This window comes from Fonsecaea erecta (assembly GCF_001651985.1).
Source record: "Fonsecaea erecta strain CBS 125763 chromosome Unknown Scaff9, whole genome shotgun sequence".
In the NCBI taxonomy this organism is placed as follows: domain Eukaryota; kingdom Fungi; phylum Ascomycota; class Eurotiomycetes; order Chaetothyriales; family Herpotrichiellaceae; genus Fonsecaea; species Fonsecaea erecta.
Genome location: NW_017387252.1, coordinates 1459491 through 1485091, shown reverse-complemented (window position 1 = coordinate 1485091; position 25601 = coordinate 1459491). Strand labels below are relative to the sequence as shown.

At 49.3% G+C, this 25601-nt stretch overlaps 9 protein-coding genes across 9 annotated transcripts; 6 read left to right on the top strand and 3 right to left on the bottom strand.

Annotated features, from left to right (window-relative positions):
- Positions 1-2419: 2419 nt before the first annotated feature.
- On the top strand, positions 2420-2977 carry AYL99_09746 (hypothetical protein; the record flags this gene model as incomplete). The annotated part of the gene is made up of 2 exons (XM_018841253.1): positions 2420-2454; positions 2518-2977. The coding sequence occupies 2 exons, from the start codon at positions 2420-2422 to the stop codon at positions 2975-2977; spliced, it is 495 nt and encodes a 164-aa protein (XP_018689934.1).
- A 1402-nt stretch (positions 2978-4379) lies between these two features.
- AYL99_09745 (hypothetical protein) lies at positions 4380-5402 on the top strand (the record flags this gene model as incomplete). The annotated part of the gene is made up of 1 exon (XM_018841252.1): positions 4380-5402. One exon carries the CDS (start codon positions 4380-4382, stop codon positions 5400-5402), a length of 1023 nt encoding a protein of 340 aa, XP_018689933.1.
- Positions 5403-5585: 183 nt separating this feature from the next.
- On the bottom strand, positions 5586-6947 carry AYL99_09744 (alkanesulfonate monooxygenase; the record flags this gene model as incomplete). The annotated part of the gene is made up of 1 exon (XM_018841251.1): positions 5586-6947. One exon carries the CDS (start codon positions 6945-6947, stop codon positions 5586-5588), a length of 1362 nt encoding a protein of 453 aa, XP_018689932.1.
- Positions 6948-11241: 4294 nt separating this feature from the next.
- On the top strand, positions 11242-15588 carry AYL99_09743 (hypothetical protein; the record flags this gene model as incomplete). The annotated part of the gene is made up of 1 exon (XM_018841250.1): positions 11242-15588. One exon carries the CDS (start codon positions 11242-11244, stop codon positions 15586-15588), a length of 4347 nt encoding a protein of 1448 aa, XP_018689931.1.
- A 1060-nt stretch (positions 15589-16648) lies between these two features.
- On the top strand, positions 16649-18346 carry AYL99_09742 (hypothetical protein; the record flags this gene model as incomplete). The annotated part of the gene is made up of 1 exon (XM_018841249.1): positions 16649-18346. One exon carries the CDS (start codon positions 16649-16651, stop codon positions 18344-18346), a length of 1698 nt encoding a protein of 565 aa, XP_018689930.1.
- A 1734-nt stretch (positions 18347-20080) lies between these two features.
- Positions 20081-20696, top strand: AYL99_09741 (hypothetical protein; the record flags this gene model as incomplete). Its single annotated transcript, XM_018841248.1, has 2 exons — positions 20081-20344; positions 20397-20696. 2 exons carry the CDS (start codon positions 20081-20083, stop codon positions 20694-20696), a joined length of 564 nt encoding a protein of 187 aa, XP_018689929.1.
- A 722-nt stretch (positions 20697-21418) lies between these two features.
- Positions 21419-22579, bottom strand: AYL99_09740 (hypothetical protein; the record flags this gene model as incomplete). Its single annotated transcript, XM_018841247.1, has 1 exon — positions 21419-22579. One exon carries the CDS (start codon positions 22577-22579, stop codon positions 21419-21421), a length of 1161 nt encoding a protein of 386 aa, XP_018689928.1.
- A 443-nt stretch (positions 22580-23022) lies between these two features.
- Positions 23023-24024, top strand: AYL99_09739 (hypothetical protein; the record flags this gene model as incomplete). The annotated part of the gene is made up of 1 exon (XM_018841246.1): positions 23023-24024. The coding sequence occupies one exon, from the start codon at positions 23023-23025 to the stop codon at positions 24022-24024; it is 1002 nt and encodes a 333-aa protein (XP_018689927.1).
- Positions 24025-24097: 73 nt separating this feature from the next.
- Positions 24098-25154, bottom strand: AYL99_09738 (hypothetical protein; the record flags this gene model as incomplete). Its single annotated transcript, XM_018841245.1, has 2 exons — positions 24098-24229; positions 24279-25154. The coding sequence occupies 2 exons, from the start codon at positions 25152-25154 to the stop codon at positions 24098-24100; spliced, it is 1008 nt and encodes a 335-aa protein (XP_018689926.1).
- Positions 25155-25601: the final 447 nt, after the last annotated feature.

Below are 25601 nucleotides of genomic sequence, written 5' to 3'. Positions count from 1 at the left end.
GAGATATTATTATTCCTTTCTAGGAGTATAAAGTTACTAAGTTTAGTCTAATATAACGATAGGGTATATATAAGATAGAGAAGACTCTAAGGATATATATTCCTATATAACGAGAGACTAAACTAAGGGAAAGAAGAAAGGAAGGAAGGAAGGAAAGGATACGACGCTATACTTTTATATAGCGGCTATCCTTACTAAGGCCTTAATATATTAAGCCGTTCTTCCTATATAACTAATTAGAGATATACGCTTATCTCGTATCTCGTCCGGAATAACGTTAATCCGTTACGGTTCGTCCTTACTTAGCGTAGTGTTAATCGGTATGGGATATATCGTCGAGTCAGGTCAGATCTGGCTAGATCTGGTCAGATCTGGTCTGTCTGTGCTCACGGCCGTGACATTAGGAAGCGTACCTTTTCTCCTATAGGCTTAGTAAGCCTAATTAGCTTAGGGCCGTCCCGGCGGTCCCTTTACTCCGCTCTTCCACTTGAGCTACGGTGGCGCATAGGGATGCTTCTCCCATACGAGTCACGTGCTCTTCTGCTGCGTTTGTGACAAATATCCACTCTAGTTATCGTATATATTATGTTCGCCGTCAAATCCTTCACTATCTTCTTTATCGCCCTGGCCGTCATGGCTCTCTTTCACTTTGCCATAGATAAGATCAGGCTTATAATCCATATGGATATCTACGTCAACCCCTTCATGACCGTAGAACCTCCCTAGGAATGCGTTCCAACAGTCCCTATGCAGCGTCCTCAATGCCTGGTTCTCCGGAAAATACTTGCATAGGTCCTCAGCTAGGTAGGCTACTTCTCTGGAGAGATAGTGTAACTGGCGTTGTATGTCTTCCTCGGCTTGGTCTAAAGCAGTCAGATTATAACCTAGTTTATTTTCGGCTGTATTTACCTCGGCAGTTGTGGATAGACTCATATTTGCGAGCTGTATCCAGTAGCTGTGTTTTCAGCGTCTTCACATCCATAGGCTGGTCGAAATTGTCGAGTGATTCTGACATTCGCAGGTGGGCACTGGAAACTGAATGTAGATATCCCGGAAGTTTAAGATATCTTGCTCTGTGAGGTTAACTGGTTGAAGGAAGGCATTGAGCATGGGGCAATGTATTTATCTTATGGGCGATTTATTCTAGTCTAGAAGTTATATATCTATTTTTGGAGAGAGGCTGCGGAAGCTCCTTCACCGGTATATGTAAGATTCGCCTCCCATCGCCTCTGGGATCGAAGAGCTGTGAAGCTGATGAGATCAAAATTTGACAGGATGCTGACAAGCATATAAGCTAAGAGGTCCACTAGGATCCTGATCTTTTTGGGTGGATCCCCCAGAGGACTCTGGACCTCTTCCTGGTATTATCCTAGCATTTCACAAGAGTGTTTTTCCGAGATCTACAAGTGGCCTCTTTCCAGGCCTTCTAGTTCGTACGCGGGTTCGGGTGCTGGTTGAGGCTTATCGATACCTACTCCTTCTATAGGTCAACGAGGACGGCCGACTAGAGACAGAAGGCGGCGAGGCCGACGACACACGTGCCGTCCGCCTCGTTGACGGGAAATGCGCCGCCAGAGGTACTACGGCGACGCGATGGACAGCGGGCCCGACGTTCCACGACCTCCTTGTCCAGGAAGCCGACCATCTTGCCCTTGGTGACTAGCTCGCTGTCAATGAAGCGCTTTTGGAGGCACCAGTTGCGCCACCCCTTCTGGCGTGGGGCGCACGTATTCTGCGTGTCCAGCGGGCGCTATTACCCCTTCATGGCGAGGTACTTGAGAGTAGTCGTGCGCATCCTGACCTGGTTGAGGATGTCGGTCTGCGAGAGGGGCGTCTCAATGAGAACTGGGAGGAGGAGAAGGAGGGGCTTTGGCAGCCCTAGGTGGGGGCCGGTGAAGGCGCGGGAGGAGTAGCAGGCTGCGAGGACGAGGGTGAGGATCAGGATCAGGATCAGGATTAGGATGATAGTGTCGTGGTCGTGTGCGGCGGGCGATACACTACTCGCGCGGCGCGAGAGAGCGGGTCTCCGTGGCGGGGCGACAAGGTCAAATTGGGTGAGAATTTTGGTTAGTCGACAGCATTTATGGAGTGCCGTCTGGGCCTTAGTCTAGCTATATTCCGCCAGGGCGCGGCCCGCCTTCCTGTGAACGCCACAATCGCCCGAACAGTGGATAATTGTTATGAACCGGGATTCTGACAAGCATATGAGCTAAGAGGACCACTTAATTTTTTGGGCGGAACCCCAAGGGACTATGGACCTCTTCCCGATACGGCCCCAGAGAAGGATTGATGTAACAGGTATAAGACCCTGACTACTTAGTCGAATAGTGATCTCTGGGCATTCTATTCAGTTAAAGATCAGTCATAGTTCATCCTAACGGGTTAGCATATCAAAATTCGAAGGAAAATTATTATTATAATGTCCCATTACCAGAATAAACAACACGAAGACAGGTATGCCCATCATACCAGTGGTCACATCAGTAAATGGGATGAGAATTGCTAACATCATTATAGTGGCTGGGGGAACGGTAGTCCCAATTTCAGTGGTAACAGTCATAATAGCTACGACGCAGAAAGCTATGCAGCTGATTGCGATGAGGATGGCGACTACGGCGAGGACCATAGTCAGTACAATAGTATCAACCTTGACATGGCCATCACAGGAATAGAACATCTGGTCGTCGATGGGGATGGGGACGGGAATGGCGGCCACGACTTCAACGAGACGAACGAGGATGACTTCAACAAGACGAACGAGGATGATTTCAACGAGACGAACGAGGATGATTTCAACGAGACGAACGAGGATGATTTCAACGAGACGAACGAGGATGACTTCAACGAGACGAACGAGGACGACTACAAAAATAAGAGCAGTAACCACGGCGCCAGCTATCAGACAAGGGGAGAAAAGCATCCTCATCCAGACATAATTCACGTTCTGGTTATGAGAGCATTGGCTGAGATTGAGTAAGGTCAGGCTGAGGCAAATACCGCCATACCATGCTGTTGGATCATTATTGAGTACGGTGGATATGTCCTAAACTCTATTCTAGCGAAATAGAAACGTCGTCTTCGCTCTCTGCCACTTATATATCCTCTTTTAACGGTGGTCCTCTCCTACACATGTCTGATCCATCAGCCTTTATACTTTGAGTCTCCTTATGGGCTATGGGTTCCATTGGAAGGCTCTATCAGGAGATCCAGCACGTCTCTGTAGGTAGGATATGAGAATGGGAGCGGCGATGGATTGCCAGGGTGGACTGATAGGTAACAATACCACCAAACTAAACAAATAGAACAGGCATAATGAACAAGTCAACCAGTTCAAAAACTTAGCGTCCTCTATGCGCAATTGGCACGGCGATCATAGAACAATAGAACGTCTCCAATCCTTCTCATGCATTGCGTAACCAAAGAGCTTCTCATTATAGTTGAATCCTGAGGCGCTCAATATCCAAGTGCACAGGAACGCATTCTGCTATGAACGATCCAATTCAAGCCCCGCCTTCTCCCTGCACAGGCCAACCAGATGTTCGGTTCCAACTGTACGGTGTATCTTCAGCCTTGCACTGGCTTTTCAACTTTCCAAGCTCCATGTGCCAGTATAATAGGCGATTAAATGGTGTTCGTCCAATCCGTCTAAGTGACCAGATAAGACCAGACCCTTTCACAATAGGCAAGCCGAAATTTTCGATAAGACGACCGGCAGGCCATAAATAGCCCACCGTTGACAATATCTTTGCCCCGCTAGGATGCGTGGCATTTATAGCTTTATCATATCTTAGATGATATACTCAAGAAGCGAAGCTTTCGCTTTCTTCCGGCTTGTCTGCCACTAGTGATTCGAATACGATGACGATTCGGAGACGATGACCCCACTATTGACGGAACGCGTTCGTCAGTATGGTCGATGTTCTTCGGGCTGTGCGAAAGGACATAAATTCACGTTTGACATGGCGGTGTAAAGAAGATAGTGTCCAAGCCCACTGATACGGACTCCACTTTTAGCGAAGATGGGTATTCATTTCCCCATCTAGGTAGAGAGGAGGAGTGGGACTCTGAGTTAGGGCTGAAAATACTACTCAGGCACAATGTAAGCTTATGATATTCCTTTGCAAGTGGGGATCTAGGCTGAGTTGGGATAAACATAATTTTAGCATCCAGACTTGGATTGGGGCCAACGATAATATCCAGGGAAAAGGCTTATACAGAATTTTCAACTTGAATACTTATTAAAAGATTGCTGGATGTCCATCTCGTCCGTCGACTTCTAGCGGTTGGCCACGACAATTAGAGCCTCTAAGCATCCGTCTCCAGTACAACCATCGTCTTTGAAGGATACCACTAAATTGAATTGATTTCACATACTCGAAATGTCAGGCGGAGGCAACTATGGCGGATACTATTATGGCGCTCCATATGGTCAGCAGAACCCCTATTCCAATCTACAGTATCCGACCTCGAGCACGAGAACCAATGTCCCCGGCCAGACTCCCAGCCAAGGCAGCTCATCAGGGTCTCCGTATCAGCCAGGTCATCCGTCTTCGCAGCCAGGCCCAAGTTCCGGTGGGCAGCAAGGATATCTATCTCCAGGATATCAGTCTCCGTATCCGCCTCCAGGATATCAGTCTCCGTATCCGCCTCCAGGACATCAGTCTCCGTCTCCATATCCAGGACATCAGTCGCCGTCTCCATATCCAGGACATCAGTCTCCGTCTCCATATCCAGGGTATCTGTCTCCGCATTCGGCTTCAGGGGGTTCAGGAAGCCATAGCGGTGGGTCTGGATATCGGTCCCCGGCCCAGTATGGTGGCTCGGTGTCACCAGTGCCATCGAACTACTCGGTGAATTCCGACTCGAACCCCAACAACATAGGGGCCGAATGGGAGGATGTTAGTCCTTTGAACCACTATCCGCCGATCAACAGTGGAGGTAGCCAGCCATTCTGTGCTCCCACGACCCTCTCTGTGCTATTGCACATGACGATACAAGATCTGCAGATCGAGCTGCAAAGATCCTCCATAAACATTCAGTTCGGCACGCGTGGACTGACTTGGCCCCAAATTCGACAGATTGGCTCGATCTTCCAAGGATTCGGCTATCATTCTTTCTGGCCCGATTATGCTTTTGGCGATGCCACTGAGCAGCAATTGCACCAGGCATACGCGGCGTCGGGCACATACCAGGATGTGCAGAACATTATACTGGCAAATCGAAATATCCGCGAATTCGGGGTCATTGCCACGACAACCACCGGTATGTCTCACGCCATTGTAGGGTTTGTTTCGGGGGGCCAAATCCGCTTTCAGGATTACTCAGTTTCAAATGGCGCCAATGTCACCCGCGAGTACGCCAATGCACAGGCCAGGTTTATCTCAATCTTTTGGTTTATATAATTAGGATGGCCACTACAGTGATCAATAAAATGGGTAAAATGGGTGGGGGTGTCAGCTTCATCGCTGTGCTACTTTTCCACCAATCACAGCCACTCAAATGCGGCGAAGTAACGCCACAGCAGGATTCTCTCCCATTCCTTATCGCGCGGGATCATGCCATATTTCCTTGTAAGCACGTCATTCTCAGTCGAAGAAACGATTCTTTGGCCGTGGAAGACCAAGATGCTCCCGAAGCGTTGTACCCTTATAATCCTTTCGAAAAATGCCACGCCGCTGTAATTCTGGCACCAACAGTTGAGTCACATCATCCAGACCTTGTGGCAAGAAGGGTAGCACAACCGTAAACCCATCGCACGCCTCTTCGTCCAACCATTGCTGCATGCTGTCCGCAATCCCCTCAGGCGTCCCCACGAACGCAAGTCCAGAATAGCCTCCCTGCCGCTGTGCAAGTTGTCGCACTGACAACCCTTCCTCCGCGGCAACTTTCAGAACCCCAGCATGGCTGGTCTTGCTTGCGTTACTCTCGGGAAGATCGGCAGGTAGTGGCCCGTCTGGGTCGAATTTGGATGCATCTGTTCCGAGTGCGATTGATAATGAGGCAATGGCACTGTCGTAGTGGACCAGGCTATCGAGTTTAAGTCGCTTGCTTTGTGCATCATGAATACTGTTGCCTACGACAATCAAGGTGGCAGGCAGGATCTTGATATGATTGGGATCGCGGCCGGCAGCAATAGCACGTCCCTTGATGTCGGCGTATAGTCGTTTGGCGGATTCAATGTCTTTCGGTGAGCAGAACACAGCTTCGGCCGTCTCTCCAGCAAGCTGCTTTCCAGGCTCGGATTGACCGGCTTGGACAATGACTGGCCAGCCTTGAACGGGTCGGGCGATGTTGAGTGGCCCTCTTACCTTCAATTCGTCTCCTACGTGGTTCAAGACGTGAATCTTATCTGGATCGACATATGTGCCGGACTCAGCGTCGCGAACAAATGCATCATCCGCAAAGCTGTCCCACAAACCAGTGACGACATCGTAGAACTCGCGTGCACGCTTATAACGATCCGAGTGATCCATGTGCTCATCACGTCCAAAATTCTTTGCCGCATCGGGATTGGCAGTAGTTACAATGTTCCATGCCGCACGACCGTTACTGATGTGGTCGAGAGATGCAAAGCGACGTGCGATATGATATGGTTCGTCGTAAGTTGTTGATGCTGTTGCAGCCAGACCGATCTTATCTGTGACTTGTGAGAGAGCAGAGAGAAGGGTGAACGGCTCGAAAGAGGTGACGGTGTGACTTCGCTTAAGTGCTTCAACTGGCATGTTCAGCACCGCAAGATGATCGGCCATGAAGAATGCATCGAATTTGGCATCTTCCAGTTTTTTGATGAAGGATTTGAGATGCGAAAGGTTGAAGTTGGCGTCGGGATATGCTCCAGGATATCGCCATGCACCGGTGTGGAGGGAGACAGGGCGCATGAATGCTGTGAGATGTAGTTGGCGAGGTACATCCTTGTTTCGGACAAACAGGTTTTCATGGTCACCCATTGTCTTGACGATCTCCAGGATCAGTGTGAAAGGAGGATAATTCCGGTCTTGTGGCTGGAAAAGCGTAATTTAAGTACCAGAAGTGTATGTTATATACGTTCAAAACATTGAAATGCTGACAAATACAGATATTTTCGTGATCACGACATTACATCTTAGAGAGCTCTTATGCTGTAGTTATGTTAAGACGTCCAGTCAGAGAGTGATCTTTCGTAGCCAAGTGCTCGTCTTCACTATCTCACTCTTACTTTTTGCTACCAAGAAAAAAGATCCAAATTACGCCAGACTTGACTTATAAGACCATAGATAAATAATAAATAATAAGATAGAAAATATAGAATGACTTAGGAATCCCAAAACGAATTTATTACGAATGTGGGATAGTGGACAGAATCAATACTCCTATATAGGGCTGGGGATCTCCCCACAGTATGGTAGGATACCTTTCTGGGGTAAATCCGACGTTGATACCTCGGCATATATTCTCGATAGGAACCCCCTCAAGGTAATTCCGGCAAAATAATGATAAACCCCAGACCAACTGCATGCCAGCCAGCAAAACTTCATCTGTATAGTTTTGAGGCATACGTCCCCTTCTTCGCCCAGCCAATGGTCCAGTACTACGCATCTCTGGGATTTTTAGCACCATTTTTACCACTGATATTGCAATTTTGCGACAGACCACGACAAGTCAAGGCTCAAACGCCCCTCGCGTCTTCAACATGGCTCTTGTTCATCCACCACCACTAACGAGATTCGTGAAACTCTCTTTTCCTACGCCAATGGTGGTCCTCATCACGATGTCGAGACCAGAGAAGTTAAATTGCATCTCTGCGAGCGATGTTCTCGAAATGACCGATGTCTTCCGCTGGTTTGACAATGAACCCTCTCTCTCGGTAGCCGTTCTTACTGGAGCTGGAGACAAGGCATTTTCGACAGGTGCTGATTTGAAGGAATGGCAAAAAAATGCATCAGCTGCTGCTGGCAAGCCCGGTGCGGCTCCAGGCGACGTAGCCGGAGCCATTCCTCTATCAAACCGTGTTGGCAAGAAGCCAGTGATCGCTGCCGTTAACGGTATGGCCCTGGGAGGGGGGTGTGAGACGGTCATTAACTGCGATCTGGTGGTTGCCGCCGATACTGCTGTATTTGGGTTGGTGGAGGTGAAGCGAGGCGTTGTGCCATACGCTGGTGTCCTTCCTCGATTGATACGGACTCTAGGTTTACAGAGAGCAAGCGAAATGGCTTTGACGGGGAATTGCTTCTCTGCCCAAAAGGCATTGGAGTGGGGTTTCGTTAACAAGGTGGTTCCACAGTCAGAGGTTGTTAAAGAAGCTATACTGTACGCGAAAGTCATCGCTGAAAATAGCCCTGACTCAATTATCTGTACAAGAGCTGGGCTAAGACAGGGGTGGGAAACTGCAAGCGTTGTTGAAGCAACTGCTATAACTAAGAGGAATGAATGGGCTGAGCTGCAAAAAGGAGAGAATATCCAGGAGGGCCTGAGGGCATTCAGAGAGAAGAGGCCACCTGTATGGGTACCATCGAAGTTGTAGTTTCTCACCAGCACGATAACCTGAAGGTCTTGAGCAGTAGCGAAGGCAGTTGAAAGCCAATTTGATGTTGTAACACACCAGCTGCTGACGAAGATATCATTCAATTTATTCCTTTGTCTATATGAACCTACTATTTATGCGAAATGAAAGGAACCAGTGGACAAAGAAATTGCGTTCTGGTTGCTTATTCTGGTTGGTTGTTTGTGGCGGCGTGAGAATCTTCCGCCTGAGCGTCTTGCTTATGGAGCATGAGATCCGAGTATGAAAACGAGTAGGCTTCGCCATACCCAACTCTGATTTGATTCGAAAGTGGTTTGTATGTTTTTAAGTCTGTGTCGCTGTGTAGTTAAACATATTGTTGGTGCGGCGGGTGTGTAGCGGGTTCTTGGGACAACGCCCTCTCTCCCTCCCTCACTTTGCATCCCCTACACGTCAAAGTTACATCTTCCAGACCTAGGCATTAGACACCAGGAAATACTGCCGTGTCTCTTCTCGTTTCAATTGACATATCTTCAGGCCTCGCGAGATGTCATGTTCGTCCTCTCAAGAGGACCGAATCACCAATTGTTGGCTTGAAGCGATTACAGGTTACTCCATCCCCGGCAGCGGGGTTCATGACGGACCGACTTTCATATTGAGTCCTGTGCACCTCAAGCGCAAGTCAACAGGTATGGACAACACCACGCCGGTGCCTAAGAGAGAGCGACTCAATGCCCTTGCTCTCACGCTCGCCCAGCGCCTCCAACGCTCAAATAGCGAAGGCACGCACAGTTCTACCACGACGACGTCCGCAAGTCGCAGCTCAAGCCCCTCCAAAAGAAAGCATGAGCCCCTCTTCCTGAGCCCCAGTGTCTCTTTCCAGGAAGAGGAGGCGCTTATCGCTCGACAAACAGACTTAGAGCTCGTAGTGCCATGTTTCAAATCACTAGTGTAGGCAGCACGGAGTGCGCAAGCCGCCTCTCAAGATCACTATAGGTGAGTTCTTCATTGTAAGCAGGATCCCCAGGTGTTGACCCGTTGGTGTAGGGTTCACTTCGTTCGCGCCTCGAACCTTCCAAGCTTAGCCTCTTTCCTCCTTTTTCCGATGACGACGATGTGGAAGTCTTCGCTAATCTTGCCTCGGAGACTACCATTCTGAGTTAAGATATCAGATTCTGCAGGGAAGAGGATCTGGCCGAAGATGAGTGGTGTGACAAGGTGGTCTACGGAATGCTGGAGGCGGCAGCAGGTAGGCTGGACAGTTCTGCGCGTGTTGAAGTGGCGAATTTGTCAGTTTCCACATATTCTCATCTACAACGAGTCACTTTGTACAGTAAAACAATTGAGATCTCGCGAGCGTCCCTGCTTCCCCCAAACGAGGGCATTCATGGACAAAGGAAAAAAAAATCGACTACACCACATGCTGCAAATTCCCTGATCGACGGTAAAGCTGTCGAAGTTCTTAATAATTACGACACTCCTTCCCGCAGTCAGTCGAACCATGATCGGCTTCGGAATCGCGTTCTGCCCTCCTCACGTTGAGGCAAACCGCCGGAAAAGCCCAAGAGACGGAGTTTCACACCTAACCGTCTGGACTGCAGCAAGGTTCAAAAAGCTCGATGAGCTACGTAGTCAATATCAGTATAATACCTGGGTGAGACAGGCCGCACAACCATTGTGGCTTTGGGAGGATGATGAACTCAAGCTCTATGTCGCGTTAATGGAGGGACCAGAAGAGATGATAATATATCCGCTGGCGGAAGGGCGGATGAAGCAGGACGCCCAACTGGCGAACGCGCTGATCTGCATCACAAAGTAATGCAATGGGGAACTAGCTGAATATCTTCGCTGGCACACAAAAGTAGTTGGATATTTTCATGACGTGGATAGTTCTAGGCTAGTGGGCTTCCCAAGTGCTAATTGGCCAATAGCCCATAACCTAGAATAAAGTGGCCGGATCCAACGCCCACACCAGAGGGGTACTCAATCGGCACTTTCTACGAGGTACTCGTTGACCACGTGATGCTTTGTGTTAAGTGTACATGGCTGACTTACAAAAGTCTTGATTTATTGCCAGGAGATTTAAGCATTGAGGATGCACCTGGGGTCGAAATGCAGGTCTGCTCAATGCTGACAATGCCACGAGGGCCACATGATTTGGTGCCGCGAGAATGCAGCACAATGATGGCATCTGTGATCAGTTTTATGCGAGCGATCTGGCGCGCGTAATCCGAGTCAAAACTTATGTAAGAGGGGGTTTGGTAGCGTTCAATAGGATACGCACCAATGGAAATGGGAGATATCAGTTACATGTTTGGAGATTTTCCTCACTCGAAAATGAAGGTTACGTCCCTGTCGTGGGAAAGCTTTCTCTAGCGATCAAATGTGTTCGCTTTCGGGAAATTCCCTGTGCGATAAGTCCAGGACGTGATAATAGGGTTCCTAGTCTCGTCAGTTTTATATTATTATTACCTGGAACCTGTTGCCTCGATGCGGTTAGTGTCTTGGCTAAGCTTCACCTTTTTGTCTCCAGCAAATCCTACACCGTCTTCCTTCACTTTCGACTCCGGCTTCTGGTGGGATGAAAACAATGTTGAACTCCTGTTGGCGACAAGACTTATTCTCAACAACAAACCGGTAAAATGAAGTTGCAGATGTAACCGCCCATGGTTTCCACCAAAGGCTCTCAATATATTCGCTACCTTGCTGCCTAGAAAACGGACTTGTGCGTCGCTAGTGCTGCCGTGGCGTACTCAACTACGATGGGCTCAAAATCGAACGGTGCAAAGTCAAGACTTTCGAAAATATGCCCAAGACCGTTTATCGAAGAACCTGTCATCGACTTGGACACTGAACAAAAGGCTTCGGCAACGTCATGGGCCGCACTATGCCTCTTTGTACTCTCGGTGGTCGGATCTGCGACGCAGCTTGTCGTTGCAGTTAACGCCTCGTGGTCAAGAGTCACTGCGGCGCTTTGGGTTGCTGCAGGGCTCCATGTTGCCTTATGGCGCCCCAGGACCGGCTCGATATTTCTTTTCGTCGACTTTGTGGCCATTCTAGCACTGGAAGTGGGCATAGTGGCGACTCATTTCTACGAAAACCTGGCTAGCAGGAACGCAGTGCTTACGTCCTGTGGTGCGGGACTCGCCGCCGCTGCCACTATGGTTGTTGTCAATATGCCACTTCGCGACCCAGCTTTGAGCTGCGTGGAGATTGGTCGTCCCTTCAGTACACCTTCTCATACATTGCGATCTCCTGAAGACAGCTTAACGCTACTACAATGGATGACGGTGTCCTGGTTGTCACCTCTGATTAAGATTGGAAATAGAAGACAGCTCCATGACGAAGATGTCTGGGCCCTCTCCTATGAGTTTCAACACCAACACCTTCACAACGCTTTCCGCGTGCTCAAGGGGACTGTTGTGAATCGTTTGCTGAAAGCAAACTGGATTGACCTGGTACTGCTCACAATCCTCGCCATCATAGAACTGGCCGCCAACTACTCCGCCCCCATGATTCTCCAAAAGCTTCTGCAGGTCATGGAAACGACGGCCGTTGACAAACGACTAGCAATCATGTACGCGATACTCACGCTTGTGGTCAGGGCGGTGGCTGCTCAGAGTGCAGTCTTTAGTCTGTGGTTTGGGAGACGTTGTTATGAAAGGTCCCGTGGCGAGATGATCACTATGTTATACGAAAAGACTTTGAATCGGAAAATCCTTGGCGGTTTGCCTCAAGAAGCTGGTGCTCAGATGGATTCTACCTTGGAAGGATCCACTGATTCCTCCGACATTAGAGAAGCGCGTCTTTTGCCTGAGCAAGCAGGAGTCGTCAGCGAGCAAGTCGAGCGATCAAAAAGCTTCGCGAGTCGCGCCAGAAAGGCAATTCAAAAAGCCAGAGCATTCCTTTCCAGAGAGAATCGCTCCAACACAACGAACTCACCGGCATCGATGGGAAAGATTCTCAACTTGATGCGGAATGATGTGTACGAAGTTGCTCAACGCTTCTGGGAATTTCAAAGTTTGATCAACAAACCGCTCGGTCTCGTGCTCTCCGTCTTTCTCCTCTGGCGGTTGCTTGGGTGGTCATGCTTTGTTGGCGTCGCAGTAGTTGTTATTGCACAGATTTTCAACTATATTCTCGCTCGCATCCTCATCGGCTGGGAGAGGGAACGGCGCAAAGTCACCGATATTAAACTGGAAAAGATCAGCCAGTATGTCGAGGCCATAAGGCATCTGCGGTGGTACGGATGGCACCTCACATGGCTTGATGGCGTCATTACCGCCCGGCAGCGAGAGCTCAACTTGAGGATCGTCACCTTTTTGTTGAATTCTGTCATCAGATTTCTGAACTCTTTCGCCAGTGGCATGCTCCCGGTCGCCACGTTCTATGCCTACACTATCGCAGCAGGTCAAGAGCTGCGCGTTGATATTGCTTTCCCAGCATTGCAGCTTTTTTCACTTCTGCAGAACAATATTCGAGAACTACCCACGTTGATCACAGTCTTACTGAATGCCTCGGTTGCAGTCGGACGGATCTCAGATTTCATTGCTGAACCCGACAAGATTGAAGAAGCATTGGTTCGAGAATATCTGGATGATCGGTTAGAACTACGCAATGCCTCATTTTCATGGCCTGGTCTTCCGGGGACAGTGCTTCATGGTCTCAGCCTCTCTTTTTGTCCAGGATTGACGGTCGTGTTCGGTCCGGTAGCATCAGGCAAGACTGCTCTGTTACAAGCTCTTCTCGGCGAACTTGATCTGCGTCAGGGGAAATTGATGAAGCCACAATCCCCGATCGGTTATTGTGCACAAACACCATGGCTGCAAAGCATGAGCATTCGGGAAAATATACTTTTTAATTCGCGATACGACGATAATCGGTATAAACAGACTTTGGAAGCATGTGCACTTATTCCGGATCTTGCCAATTTCAAACATGGTGATCTTTCCAATATTGGCGAGAACGGCATCGGTTTATCCGGCGGGCAGAAAGCCAGGGTTGCTCTTGCGAGAGCGGTGTACAGTCGAGCACAAATTCTGTTGCTTGATGACCCTCTCAGCGCCCTGGACCAACAAACTGCCGAATGGATTATCAAGAGGTGTTTATGTGGCAATTTGATGGATGGTCGTATCATCGTCCTTGTTACTCACCGGACCGATCTTTGTCAACATGTTGCATCACAACTAGTTGAGATCATCGACGGAACAGGTTTTCTGCATCGAAATGATGAGGAATTTTCGAAAGTCGAATCGCCTACAGCACCCGAAACAGAAACATTTGAAGCCGGGAACAGTGTCAAAACTATCGATGAATCTGCCGCGATACCGGAAAAATTCGTAGAAGACGAGCACCGAGTCCATGGTGGAGTCCAGTTTCAAGTTTATTGGGAATACATCAAGGCTGGAACGCTAAGATGGTGGTTTATGGTCGTCTTGACGGCCGTCGTTTGTCGCGTCACTTATGTGAGTGAAAGCTGGTTCCTCAAAGAATGGGGAGAAGCATACAACAAAGCCAAACTCCGGTTTCTGAGCCTCGAGAGCTTCGACCCCCAGGTGCATCTTCTTGAAAGTCCAATCTCAGGCTTGTTCGACGGGTTCCCCGACCCAGCGGTCAATGTCCGACCCTGGCTTTTCGGCCTTTTTATCATCGTAATCTGCGAGACCCTGGCCCTTATGCTTTCACAGATGTCCATGTTGGTCGTCACATACGCTGCTGCACGTCGAATGTTCAGAGTCGTCATGGATCGCATAAGTAACGCCAGCTTTTCTTTTTACGACGTGACGCCAGTGGGAAGGTTGATGAATCGATTAACCTCTGATATGGGAACCGTGGACGGTAATATCGCCGAGCTGTTTCTCATAGTTATCTGGTATGCCGTTGCTTGGATCTCCTCCATGATCGTCATTGCTAGCATTACACCAATTTTTCTGGCATTCGCTATCTCGCTCACGCTAGCATTTGTGCTTATCTTCCTACAATTCCTCCCGACTTCACAAAGCTTGAGGCGGTTAGAGATGGTTTCCCTGACTCCCTTGATGTCGAATTTCGGCGCTTTGCTGAATGGCCTGATGACCGTCAGGGCTTTCTGCGCACAATCACAATTCCAAGAAAGAAACATTCAGGTCACGGACGCATTCCAGAAGATGGACCATTTTTATTGGAGTTTGCAAGCCTGGCTGATGTACCGGTTCGACACATTGTCAGCAGTGTCCACATTCCTTCTGACCATGCTCGCAATTTTCTCAGACCTCTCGGCTGGCTTAACCGCATTCGTCTTGATCTCAGCAAACAAGTTTGTCCAGTCCACCCATGCAATTTGCAAATCGTATGGACAACTCCAACTCAACTTCGTGTCTGTCGAACGAGTGGTTGAATTAACTCATATCGAACAAGAAATGCCGAGTTCGGTTCAGCCGCCCGCGGCTTGGCCCACGTATGGGAGCGATGTCGTCTTTGAGGATGTCACCATTCGGTATCAGCCTCATCTGGAACCTGCACTAATAAATGTTTCGCTTCGCTTTAAGGGGGGATCAACCAATGCCATTACGGGTCGAACAGGTTCGGGGAAGTCAACTCTAGCAATGGCATTGCTAGCAACCATTACTCCCGAATCAGGCCGGATCCTGGTTGATGGCATCGACATTGCGAAAGTTGATAAACAGGCCCTGAGAAGCCGAATAACCTTCCTTGCACAAGAACCCATCCTCTTCCCTGGATCCTTGCGTCACAATCTTGATCCAATGAAGGAACACTCCGATCTCGCCTGCCAATCCGTACTATCAAGAGTCTGCGGGAAGTATGGGTGGACGCTCAAGACACAGGTTGACACAGGAGGAAAAAATTTGAGTCAGGGACAACGACAATTGGTGGGTCTCGCTCGAGCGATATTGCGGAGAAGCGCAATAGTCATCATGGACGAAGCCACGGCCAGCATCGACTTAGACACGTCTGCTCAGATACAGCGTGTATTAAGAGAGGAGTTGCAGCAAAGTACAATCATCACCATCGCTCATCGGACATCAGCTGTGGAAAACGCCGACTTTTGCGTCGTGCTTTCAGCTGGTGGTGTTTCCTACCGGGGCCCAACTGATGGGATTGGATTCTAACTCAAGAAGTGTGGGGCCCCAGGTCGAAGGTCGTTTGAATGTGCAAATAGAGATACACAAAAATAGATTGAGAAACAAATCGCTTAGGAGTGGTCGCGCAGTCACTGCGACATACCGACCCAGAACTTTCTGATCCTCGCCAGGAAGACGGCAAGCATGTGGCGTATCTGCATCATCCAGCTCTTATGCACAAAAATCGATATTACGTTCGTCCGTCTCGATTAGGGTGAGTGTTGGATCTGCGTACGTCGACGTCTCCGTGTAGTCCAGGGCACCGTAATGTAAATGAGGCTTTGATGCGTGACAATGGGAGGCACACATCTCTACGACACATCTCTTAAGGACTCAACACAGTATATCTTCAGGGACACTGACCAACGGATAAGTCGCTCGTTGACTGCGGCGGTTTCAGATGCGACGTATTCGGAAAATCGGTGCTGCCAGACGACATTGAAGGGAAGAACAACAGAACAAAGTTATGAGGAGGTATGCCACTCTCATTGATAAAGCTCGGGTCTACCCGTGCCCGAAACATTCGCAGGGATTGAAACTGAAACACGGGGTTGATGGACGGAGACGATGATGCATTATGGTTCCTGACATGGCGTTTGTTAGCTTCTCGCGGCTGGATGATGATCAATTTCAGAAGCTCTTTCTCAAGCATACGCTTCTGAAGATGTGTTAGATAGGTTCTCGAGGATTTCTGCCAAAAATAAAACATCGGTTATTGCAACGCATCCAGCTCAATGGTACATACAGGGTTTGGAATCATCCAGAAATTTAGGTGTTGTTGTTTCTTTTCCCCACGTGTTAGAATCTAGCCAATCGGAATCTCAACCTTGAAAGCACAACAGTTGTGAAAATGACGTTTCGAACTTCTTCACCTTCATCTACATCCTGAAAAGAGGTGTCTAAGCATCTTACACTTTTATCAAATCCGCAATTATTGTGATCAATGAATGATTTGTATTCTATGAAACCAATCTTTACTCAACTCTCGATCGAATAGACCTTCACTTCCTTCTGTATTGTGGCATCAAGCTCTGCCTTTTCTGCCACAATGTCGGACACTCCAAATTTCAGCGATGACAGCCGTGCAGCACGAGTTATTGCGGGTCATCTTCCTTCGGGATACACCGCCGACTTCGACGGCGTGCAAACTGACGGTGATTCACCAAGGGGACATGGAGAGCCGGAGCCGGAGTCCTCTCTCAAACTGCAAGGCGGCGACATACACCGCGATTTGTACAAAATTCAAAATCGGAACAGATTACAGCGAGCTGCTACCTTCTCGCATCCAAATGACACCTCCACCACAATGGAGAATGAGACATCGGTTTCCGAGCAACTTGTGCCAGGTGGCTTCCGGCGAGAGTTCGTTCGCCAGAAGTACGGTCGGTTCAATCCTGCAGTCATTCCCGTCACCAGGAATTTCGTGGAATTTCTGTCTCTTTACGGAGCCTTTGCTGGTGAAGACCTGGAAGACTCGGAGGACGAATCAGCGCTTGAGGATGAAGAAGGAGCGCCTTCAGAGACAAGACCACTTCTTCGCCGAAGGACTACCGTGGCCAAGAAAGGAGACGCCGGTATGACGAAAACCTTCTTTACCTTGCTCAAGGCATTCATCGGAACTGGAATCATGTTCTTGCCCAAGGCTTTCAACAATGGTGGCATCCTCTTCTCGTCGATGACACTGTTGACAGTTTCACTTGTGACGACATGGGCATTTCATCTCTTACTGCAATGTCGACAAGTCCACAAAAAGAGCGGCTATGGTGAGCTTGGTGAAGTGATTGGCGGACCCAGAATGAGGGCTATAATCCTCGGGTCGGTCACAATCTCGCAACTTGGATTTGTCTGTGCCGGAACAGTATTTGTCGCGCAAAATATGTATTCCTTCGAAAACGCTGTCACCGAAGGCCTGGCTCCCGTGTCGACCAATATCTTGATTGCCCTCCAACTGATCGCTTTGATTCCACTTGCGTTCATTCGCAACATCTCGAAGCTTGGTCCCGCGGCATTGGTGGCTGACGTTTTCATACTCCTCGGTGTCGCTTACATTTACTATTATGACATTTCCAGCCTGGCTGACCATGGACTCAACCGAACCGTTCAATTGTTCAACCCCCAGCACTACACCCTTACGATTGGATCAGCCATATTCACTTTTGAAGGCATCGGCCTCATCCTTCCTATTCAATCGTCCATGCGCGAGCCCGAGAAATTCGAGCCACTACTCTGGGCTATAATGCTTATTATTACTATCATCTTCACGTCCATAGGAGCACTCTGCTACGCAACTTTTGGCTCGGCAACCAAGATCGAAGTCATCTCCAATTTTCCTCAAGAGAGCAGACTTGTCAACGCCGTTCAACTTTTGTACGCCCTGGCCGTTATGGCCGGCACGCCAGTCCAACTATTTCCAGCCCTTCGAATTCTAGAGGGCAAGATATTTGGCCATCGCTCTGGCAAACGCGACACATCAATCAAATGGAAAAAGAATGGGTTCAGAACGGTGCTTGTTGTTGTTTGTGCTTTGGTGGCAATTTTGGGATCGGGCAACCTTGACATTTTTGTGAGCCTGATTGGTAGCCTATGTTGTGTTCCGCTTGTGTACATATACCCGCCTCTTCTGCACCACAAAGGCGTGGCGGATTCGAAATTGGCAAAAGCTGGGGATGTCGTGTTGATAATCCTGGGTGTCGTTTGTTTGATTTACACAGCTGTCGTCACTATTGTAACCAGCTTCATGCAGTAACTGGGGATCGGGGTATCGAAGCTTAGGTTCATTTGCCGGTGTTAAGAGAAAGTACTCGCAGGATTGATTGATTCCTTTCATCCACGTGTTCTTCCTCTGCTTGCATGCAGCAACGTTTGCTATGGAAATAAATCTTCCTCGGTTCCGATTCTCGCAAGGGAGAGATTACGTCAGGAGCGTTTGTTGGGCGCCTGGTCTTTTCAAGATATATTCATTTCAGACGGCTCATCCTCATAACGTGGTTGTAATTTCTCAGGATAAGCGTGGAGACTCGTACGTCTAATCCCTGGTGCTCTGGTGTCTGCCGAGGTTGACACGAGTTTCTGAGTAACTTTATCAGTCTTGTGATAAGCGGAGATTCCTGTAAGCCGTTCGTTCACACCATTGTCCCCCTACAAGAGCAGGAGAACTAAAGTGCGTCCAAAGGTATTGGTCAGGGGGTACAGTGGTGTGTGATGCCCCTGGTTCAAGTAGAGTTGGCCAAGAAAGGCGCAGAGAAGCCTTCGATGATTGAAATCAAGGCGTCATTGTCGATCACATCCCAAATTTTGTTCAAAGGAACCTGTTTCAAACCTCAAGTTGAAATTTGAAGTCAGAAAGTGCCAGGATCCTGACCTTCCAAGATTGTGGTGAACTCCGTTCGATCTGTCTGCCAGAGCTTGAGGCGCTCATCAAATCCTATTCTCCCTCCTGGGCCAGAATTCTACCGGGTAATTCAACGGTCGTAACTGAATACGGGGACTAGACGAGAGGGGTGTTAGCACTTCTTTGCTGTTCTCGTGAAAGTATGTAGACCATTCCTTGCATTGCCAAGGGTATACGTCTATATCCAGAAAAGGCTATCAAGGTTCGCCTTGAAAAAGGAGTGGTGGCTTTCTCCAAGATGATTGGCCAGGATTCTAATCGCGACGATGACACGCCAAGAGTATCTGCTCCTTTAATCTCAGACTTCCTTTGTGAAAAGTCGTCCTCCTACACACCTGCTGATCTCAAACATACCCGCCTGCACCTCTTCCTATCAGAACAGATACCATCCTTCCAGCAATGCAAACTTGTCGCAGTGAGTCTTCTGGATAGGTGCGTAGTGTCAGCCGCCAAAGGTCAAAAAGCAAAAGAAAAAACGTTGTGATCTACAACCCATGCTTCAACTTTTAAAGTAGGACAACAACGTGTGTGGGAAATTGCATATCGCGGGGGCGGGTTACCCTGAACAGAAGCTTCGGCCTGCAGACTCTTCAGCTAATCACCAAATCCACGATTAACATGACGATACCCAGAACATTGCAGAGGCTGAGCACGCGATTCACCGACATCCATAATAGTCGGCTCACCGATACCCGGACTTGGCCAAAACTTTAAGCTCTAGTCCTCAGACGATGGCTGAGGAACCTCATGCATATCTGACAGCTGCGCCCAGGCGTGGCTTGGACAAGGCTACGGGACAAGCCAGGATGCTGCTTCATCTGGGTGAGTAAGAAGAGATTACGCTAATTTTCCTTTCCCGGCATACGAGAGACCATGTCTTCTCGTGTTGGCGGGGGATACAAAAGCCTCTGGTTGTCTCTGGTCCAAAAGACACGTCCTTACCCTCCAAGTCACCCCCTTCAAAGCTACATATGAGCCGTCAGTCATTCGTTTTAACTCGCTCAAGTCACTCTTTTTAGTTCACTGTCTTGGTGCCGGGTTTGCTTCGCTTATCTCGCCTCGAGTCGATACTCACCGGGTTCATTCATCATGAAGTTCTTAAGCATTTTTGCGCCTATCCTACTGGCTTCCAACGTCGCTGCGCTTCCCGGCTGGAGAGATTGGCATGCTCGGGGTCCCAAATGCCCTGAGAGCACCTGCCTGACCCAAGCTGATGCCGATGACATTGTCGCCAAATTCGTCAGCATTCTTGATCACCCCGATATTGCTGCTTCGAACGCCACGGCCCAAGCATTGCTGGGAGACAACTTTTTCGAGAAGTCTGACTCGATCAATATGCTTGCTGGTCACCCGGTATGGATATGTCTTTAGCACCACTGGTTACTATGATTGATTTTAAATATAGATTGGCGCTGTCACATTTGCTGGTAAAGCCCAGTACATTCAAGGCGTTCTCCTCGCTCCTTCCATCACGAATATCACGACCCACAAGACCATGGTGGCGGGTTGCACCAACGTTCTATGGCACTGGAACATGGCAGGCATTGGAAGCAAGCAAATACCTGTCAATGGATTCAACCTCTTTGAGATCACTTCCGAGAAGCAGATCGCCGATATGTACGTCGAATTCAACAACATTGGCTGGGGCATCGACACTGGTTTCACGGTCTACAGTCGCAATGGCACCAAGCTTCCTTTGGCGTAGAGCAGCATATGACGGGTGGTGTGTGCTAGGTCTGAGACCGAATACTCTTCCTGATGGAGACCCCCACTGTCCACTCGCCGTGTTAGCACCGCTTTGTCTGAGTTCCTTCTCGGTTCTCTTCTCATCTCTGCGCCCGCCCCGCTGGCACCTGACATAGCTCACGTCCATATGGTTTGTCTCGATGTAGCCAGCTCTCTCTCTCTCTCTCTCTCTCTCTCTCTCTCTCTCTCTCTCTCTCTCTCTCTCTCTCTCTCTCTCCCTCGCTCCCTCTTCGTCTTCGCCAGTAAATTTCATTTCTCGGACTGCAGAGTTCTTACGCCTATCTTTGTATCCTTACGCCTCGCCGTGTATCCTTCCAGGATAGCGCCTCAGAGGATGCACCCTGCTCTTCACGGAAGCTGATGGGAGGGAATACGGGAATTAGACTAGAATTTCAGAATTTGAGTGCGTGCCTCGCGGACTGAGACTCACTTTGCAGGAGAAAATTCGATGCAGTCTTTCCGATTCTGTAATTTGGAGTGCACCGATCGCTCTTACAGCATATGTATGGGCCCGTGTTCAGCACGACCACTGCGTTACATGGCTGATATCGTGTGAACTCTACGTGGTATCTTGTCAGTCCAAGGCATTAAAGACGGCACGGGGCCTGCAAGAAACGAGGTAGACCGCCAACCTAACGGCAGATGATCCTCCCTTTGCTCCAACTCGATAGGATAGAGCATTTAGGTCCTGACCTGCACAACGATCTGCCCTTCATCCCCCAGGTCTTTCTCGACTTGAGTTCCAAACTGGTCACACAGCCTTCTGAATGTCTGCTCCACCCATTCATGATCTGGATCGTCTCTCTTCAATAAGCGTGCCTGGAACCGTTCGATTCTATTGGGATAGACCTCCAGCCTCTTTACCTCAAGCTCGCTTTCACCTTTGGTCTTTTCTGTTCTCTCCTCGACGGAAACCTTCCATATCGCACTCAAATCATTTCTGAAATTAGGCTCAATCGCATAATCGTCGACGAAGTCTCCACAGCCATAGACCACCAGCTTCCCTTTGTATATCTCGACGCCCTGAAAATGGTGGCTGCTGTGCCCATGAATTATGTCCACACCACACTCATCAATCATCCAATGCGCCAGGTCAACAATTTCCTTTGCGGGATGCCAGCGATAGTTTGGACCCCAGTGCATCGACACAACTTTCAAGCCGAGCCTTCCCTCTCCTCCGCCGGGACCTTTCGCCAGGAGCTGTCCTTTTATAATGTCCCTCCCTTTTCCCGTGTACTCGATGTAGTTGAAGGCATTCACGAGCTCCCACTCGCTCGGATGGTCTGCAAAACTCCAGCACTTAACATGCCAGCCGTCAGCGCCTCCGAGTTGCAGTGTGGCGGGTCTGTGAGCCTCTTCCTCTGTCCTTCCGGCCCCTGCAAACTCTATGCCATTATCGGCCAACGTCATGACGGTTTCTTGTAGACCCTCGACGGCCCAGTCTAGCGTATGGTTGTTCGCCAAGCTGACAAAGCCTCTTCTTGTCCTATCACCCATTCCCACCTCCGTCAAACACTGAACATTCCCAGGGTGAGTGCGGTAGTTGAACACTTTATTCGGCCACTTCTTCTCACTTTTCGTTACGGCTGTTTCCAGATTCGCAAGCACAAGATCCGACTTTCGAATCAACTCGGTACTGTTCCCCCACGGTGAGAGGTAGCCATATGATTTTAGTTGGGGGTAACGTAGAAGAATGTGCTTGTCAACTGTCAATGCGGCTGATTCGGGGTCAGAATGTGGCGACTGGCGAGCTATGCTGGTGGGCAGCAGAGCATCGATGAGACGACCGATCATTACGTCACCGAGAAGAAGAAGGCTATAAGTTTTAGAAGTGGTTGGCATGGTGAGGGTGAAGACTGCTTAAGTTGAGCAAGGAGCGAGACTCTTCCGCGACAATGTAAGAGCGTCCGCAAAAACACGGGCTCTTTGCGGGTTGATCAGTGATATTTCCTTGTGTCTGGGACCACTTTCAGGTGGTGCGTTAGATAGCGGGGTAATATGTAATATCTCAACTTATGGAGTCCTTCAATTTGCGCAGAGCGCATCACCCCACAGGGTTGAAGCTGCTCATTTTGACCGTGGTAAGAGGGAACAACAACAGTTTCCTCCTAGACCAGGTCTTCGTCGCAAGGACGCGCTAAGGTCAAATCGGGTGACTGAGGGGTGTGCCCATTTTACAGCCTAACGACGAACGCACATCGGAGGTATTAGGAATTTTTTCCCAGCTGACAATCCAACCTTACTCGATTTCGTGAATCGGCTTCACTCTTCTCAAGTCTTCAACAATGATTGTCCTGAAAGAGCGTGATGTACACTCTCTACTCTCCAATATTTCGGTCCCAGAATGCAAACGTCTCCGTACCGACTTGCACGACATTCTCCGAGCATACTCTTCTACCAAAAATGTCTCGTCATCCGAACAAACGATTCATCAACCGGAGAGGGTATCAATCGTCACAAGAACCGGTAACACCTCGCTCTTCATGCCATCTTCCATCACAACTTCGACAGGCATTAAGACCGTGACCATTAGTCCCAAGGGGCTCAAAGGCTGTGTGAACGTCTTTGCGCCGGATGGAGAACTCCTAGGCATATTAAACGCCGAGGAAGTCACTGCATTCCGGACCTCTCTGGCGGTCATGATCCCTTATATCCTGTGGCCAAATACGAAGAGAAACATTGTGGTATTTGGGGCTGGTCGACAAGCAGAGTGGCACTTGAAACTTGCTCTGCTGCTCGGCAACGCCATGCATGTCACCGTGGTGAACAGGAGCAGCCCTCGAAGGATGGAGCAACTCTTCGCCGAGCTGCAACGGGAGAATGCCGACCTTGTTTGTCGGGTGCTGCTGAAGACGGCCGAGGATTTCGATTCGCAGCTACAAGAATGTCTTCTGTCCTCGGATGTCATTTTCTGCTGCACACCGTCAACTACACCGCATTTCCCATTCAGCTACCTTGATACCAAGCCTCGCTTCATCTCGCTCATAGGATCCTACAAGCCGTCAATGCAGGAGATTGATTCCGAAACTCTTCTGTCCGGTGGAGACATCTATGTGGACACAAAAGAAGGATGTCTCATTGAGGCCGGGGAACTAATCAAGGCCAAGGTCCAAGGAGATAAGTTGATTGAGATTGGGGAATTGCACAAGACGAAACCCTTAAAAAACCAAGGGAAAAATGTCATCTTCAAATGTGTGGGCATGGGTATTATGGACTTAGTTATGGCAGGTAGTCTGCTGAGGATGGCTATGGAGAAAGGCACGGGCTTGATAGTTGAAGACTTCTGAATTCGAGAAGGACACTCTCGTTCGATAAGCTGTGGAACACCTCCCGCCATAGCCTCTTACTGGGAAGTGGCTTTTAAACACCGTCTCCAAAAGCATAATCGTTCGCCCATCGGGTATCCCATGGACGAGACTTATTGACAAACCTTAGGTCTGTGCCCAGTCGAATCCTGTTTTCTGGATCGTGATTGATGGTCGAGGCATGGATCTGCATCTGAAGTCAGCAAAGATGGATTGCGGAGGGGTTTCGTTCGTACAGCATATGCGTTGTGAAGCACGACATCACCAGCCTCGTATGCCGTAAGCAGCCAACGACGGTTCCACTGCTTCCCAAATTCCGCAGGGCCATCTGCCAGCAGGCCTCCACCCATCATATTCTGGTTGAAAGCACTCTTTGCTTCTTCATCCGTCAATCCTGAAGCCTTGGCTTTGGTGGTGAAGTTATGTTCAATCTCGGCACCAAGGGTGTGGCCCTTGTCGAGATAAATCAAGCCGCCACCCTGCCTTGAGATATCTCCCATCGGTACCCAGGCAGTGACTGCAGTGTCCTCCCCATGTCTCAAGAAAATCTGGTCATAGTGTACTCCAATTGCCTTGTTTCCTGGAGTATTGTTCCGTAGGAGCGTCCTTCTGATTCCCAATGTATCATCACCCCAACCTGTAAGCTTCGCAACATAGTCGCGCAATGCTGGATGTTTGCAAAAATCCTCTTTGTACCAATCCTCAGTATGCGCCTGAAGAGCTAGGTCAACAAACAATGTAGCCACTTCGGGATGCGGCCCAGTGGGGCGCCCGTTGGAATCTGCAAACCCTGCTCCAATTCCGGGGAAATCGAGCTTGTCTTTGGTCTCGTCGAAGATGCCATCAACGGGCTTGGTGCCAGGTCTGAGAACACCGCTGGGGGACAAAAGTTTGAAATATTCCTCTCTGGCCCTGAGGACATCCCTTCTTGGTAATAGGCCTTTTATGAAGAGGTATCCGTCGTCTTGAAACCGCCTCCGAGCTTCTTCGATCGGAGTATCCAGCGTTGTCGCCCGCAAAACACCATATTGGTCGGGGGTCAAAGGTCCATCATTAACGAAGAATTGTTCTCCTGATGTTATTTGAGTGTTGGGTGCCTCTGCATGGGGCATTTTCGCAAGGCAAGGATCTTAGGGTGAACAGCTTCAGGTGACCGTTCGAACGAGATGGTGAGAAGAATGAAAATGTAGGGATGTCGGCTCCAGTAAGTCAAAATATAGATTTCGACGCGACGCCATGGCTGGTTGAACCACACGAGTCGCCCATAATCTCTTGCTCGCGCCACCTGGTCTCCTTTGCCACGAGGATCGACACCGGGAAACTCCCAATTGGGGCGATGGGGGAGTCGAGGTTTCAAGAAAGGAAGTCTCGGCCCGACAGCACTGGAAGCGATTGTGCACGGACAGAATAGGAAAAGAACCCCGAAGGCGCAGTTCCCCACAGTTAGGACTTCTCCGGATGTCTGTCTGGCTTGTCTTCCTTTCTCGCATTCAACCGAAATGTCCTGTGATATCTGTCGCAAGAAGCATACCAGATGTGCGACTCTCCCTTTCTTGCAG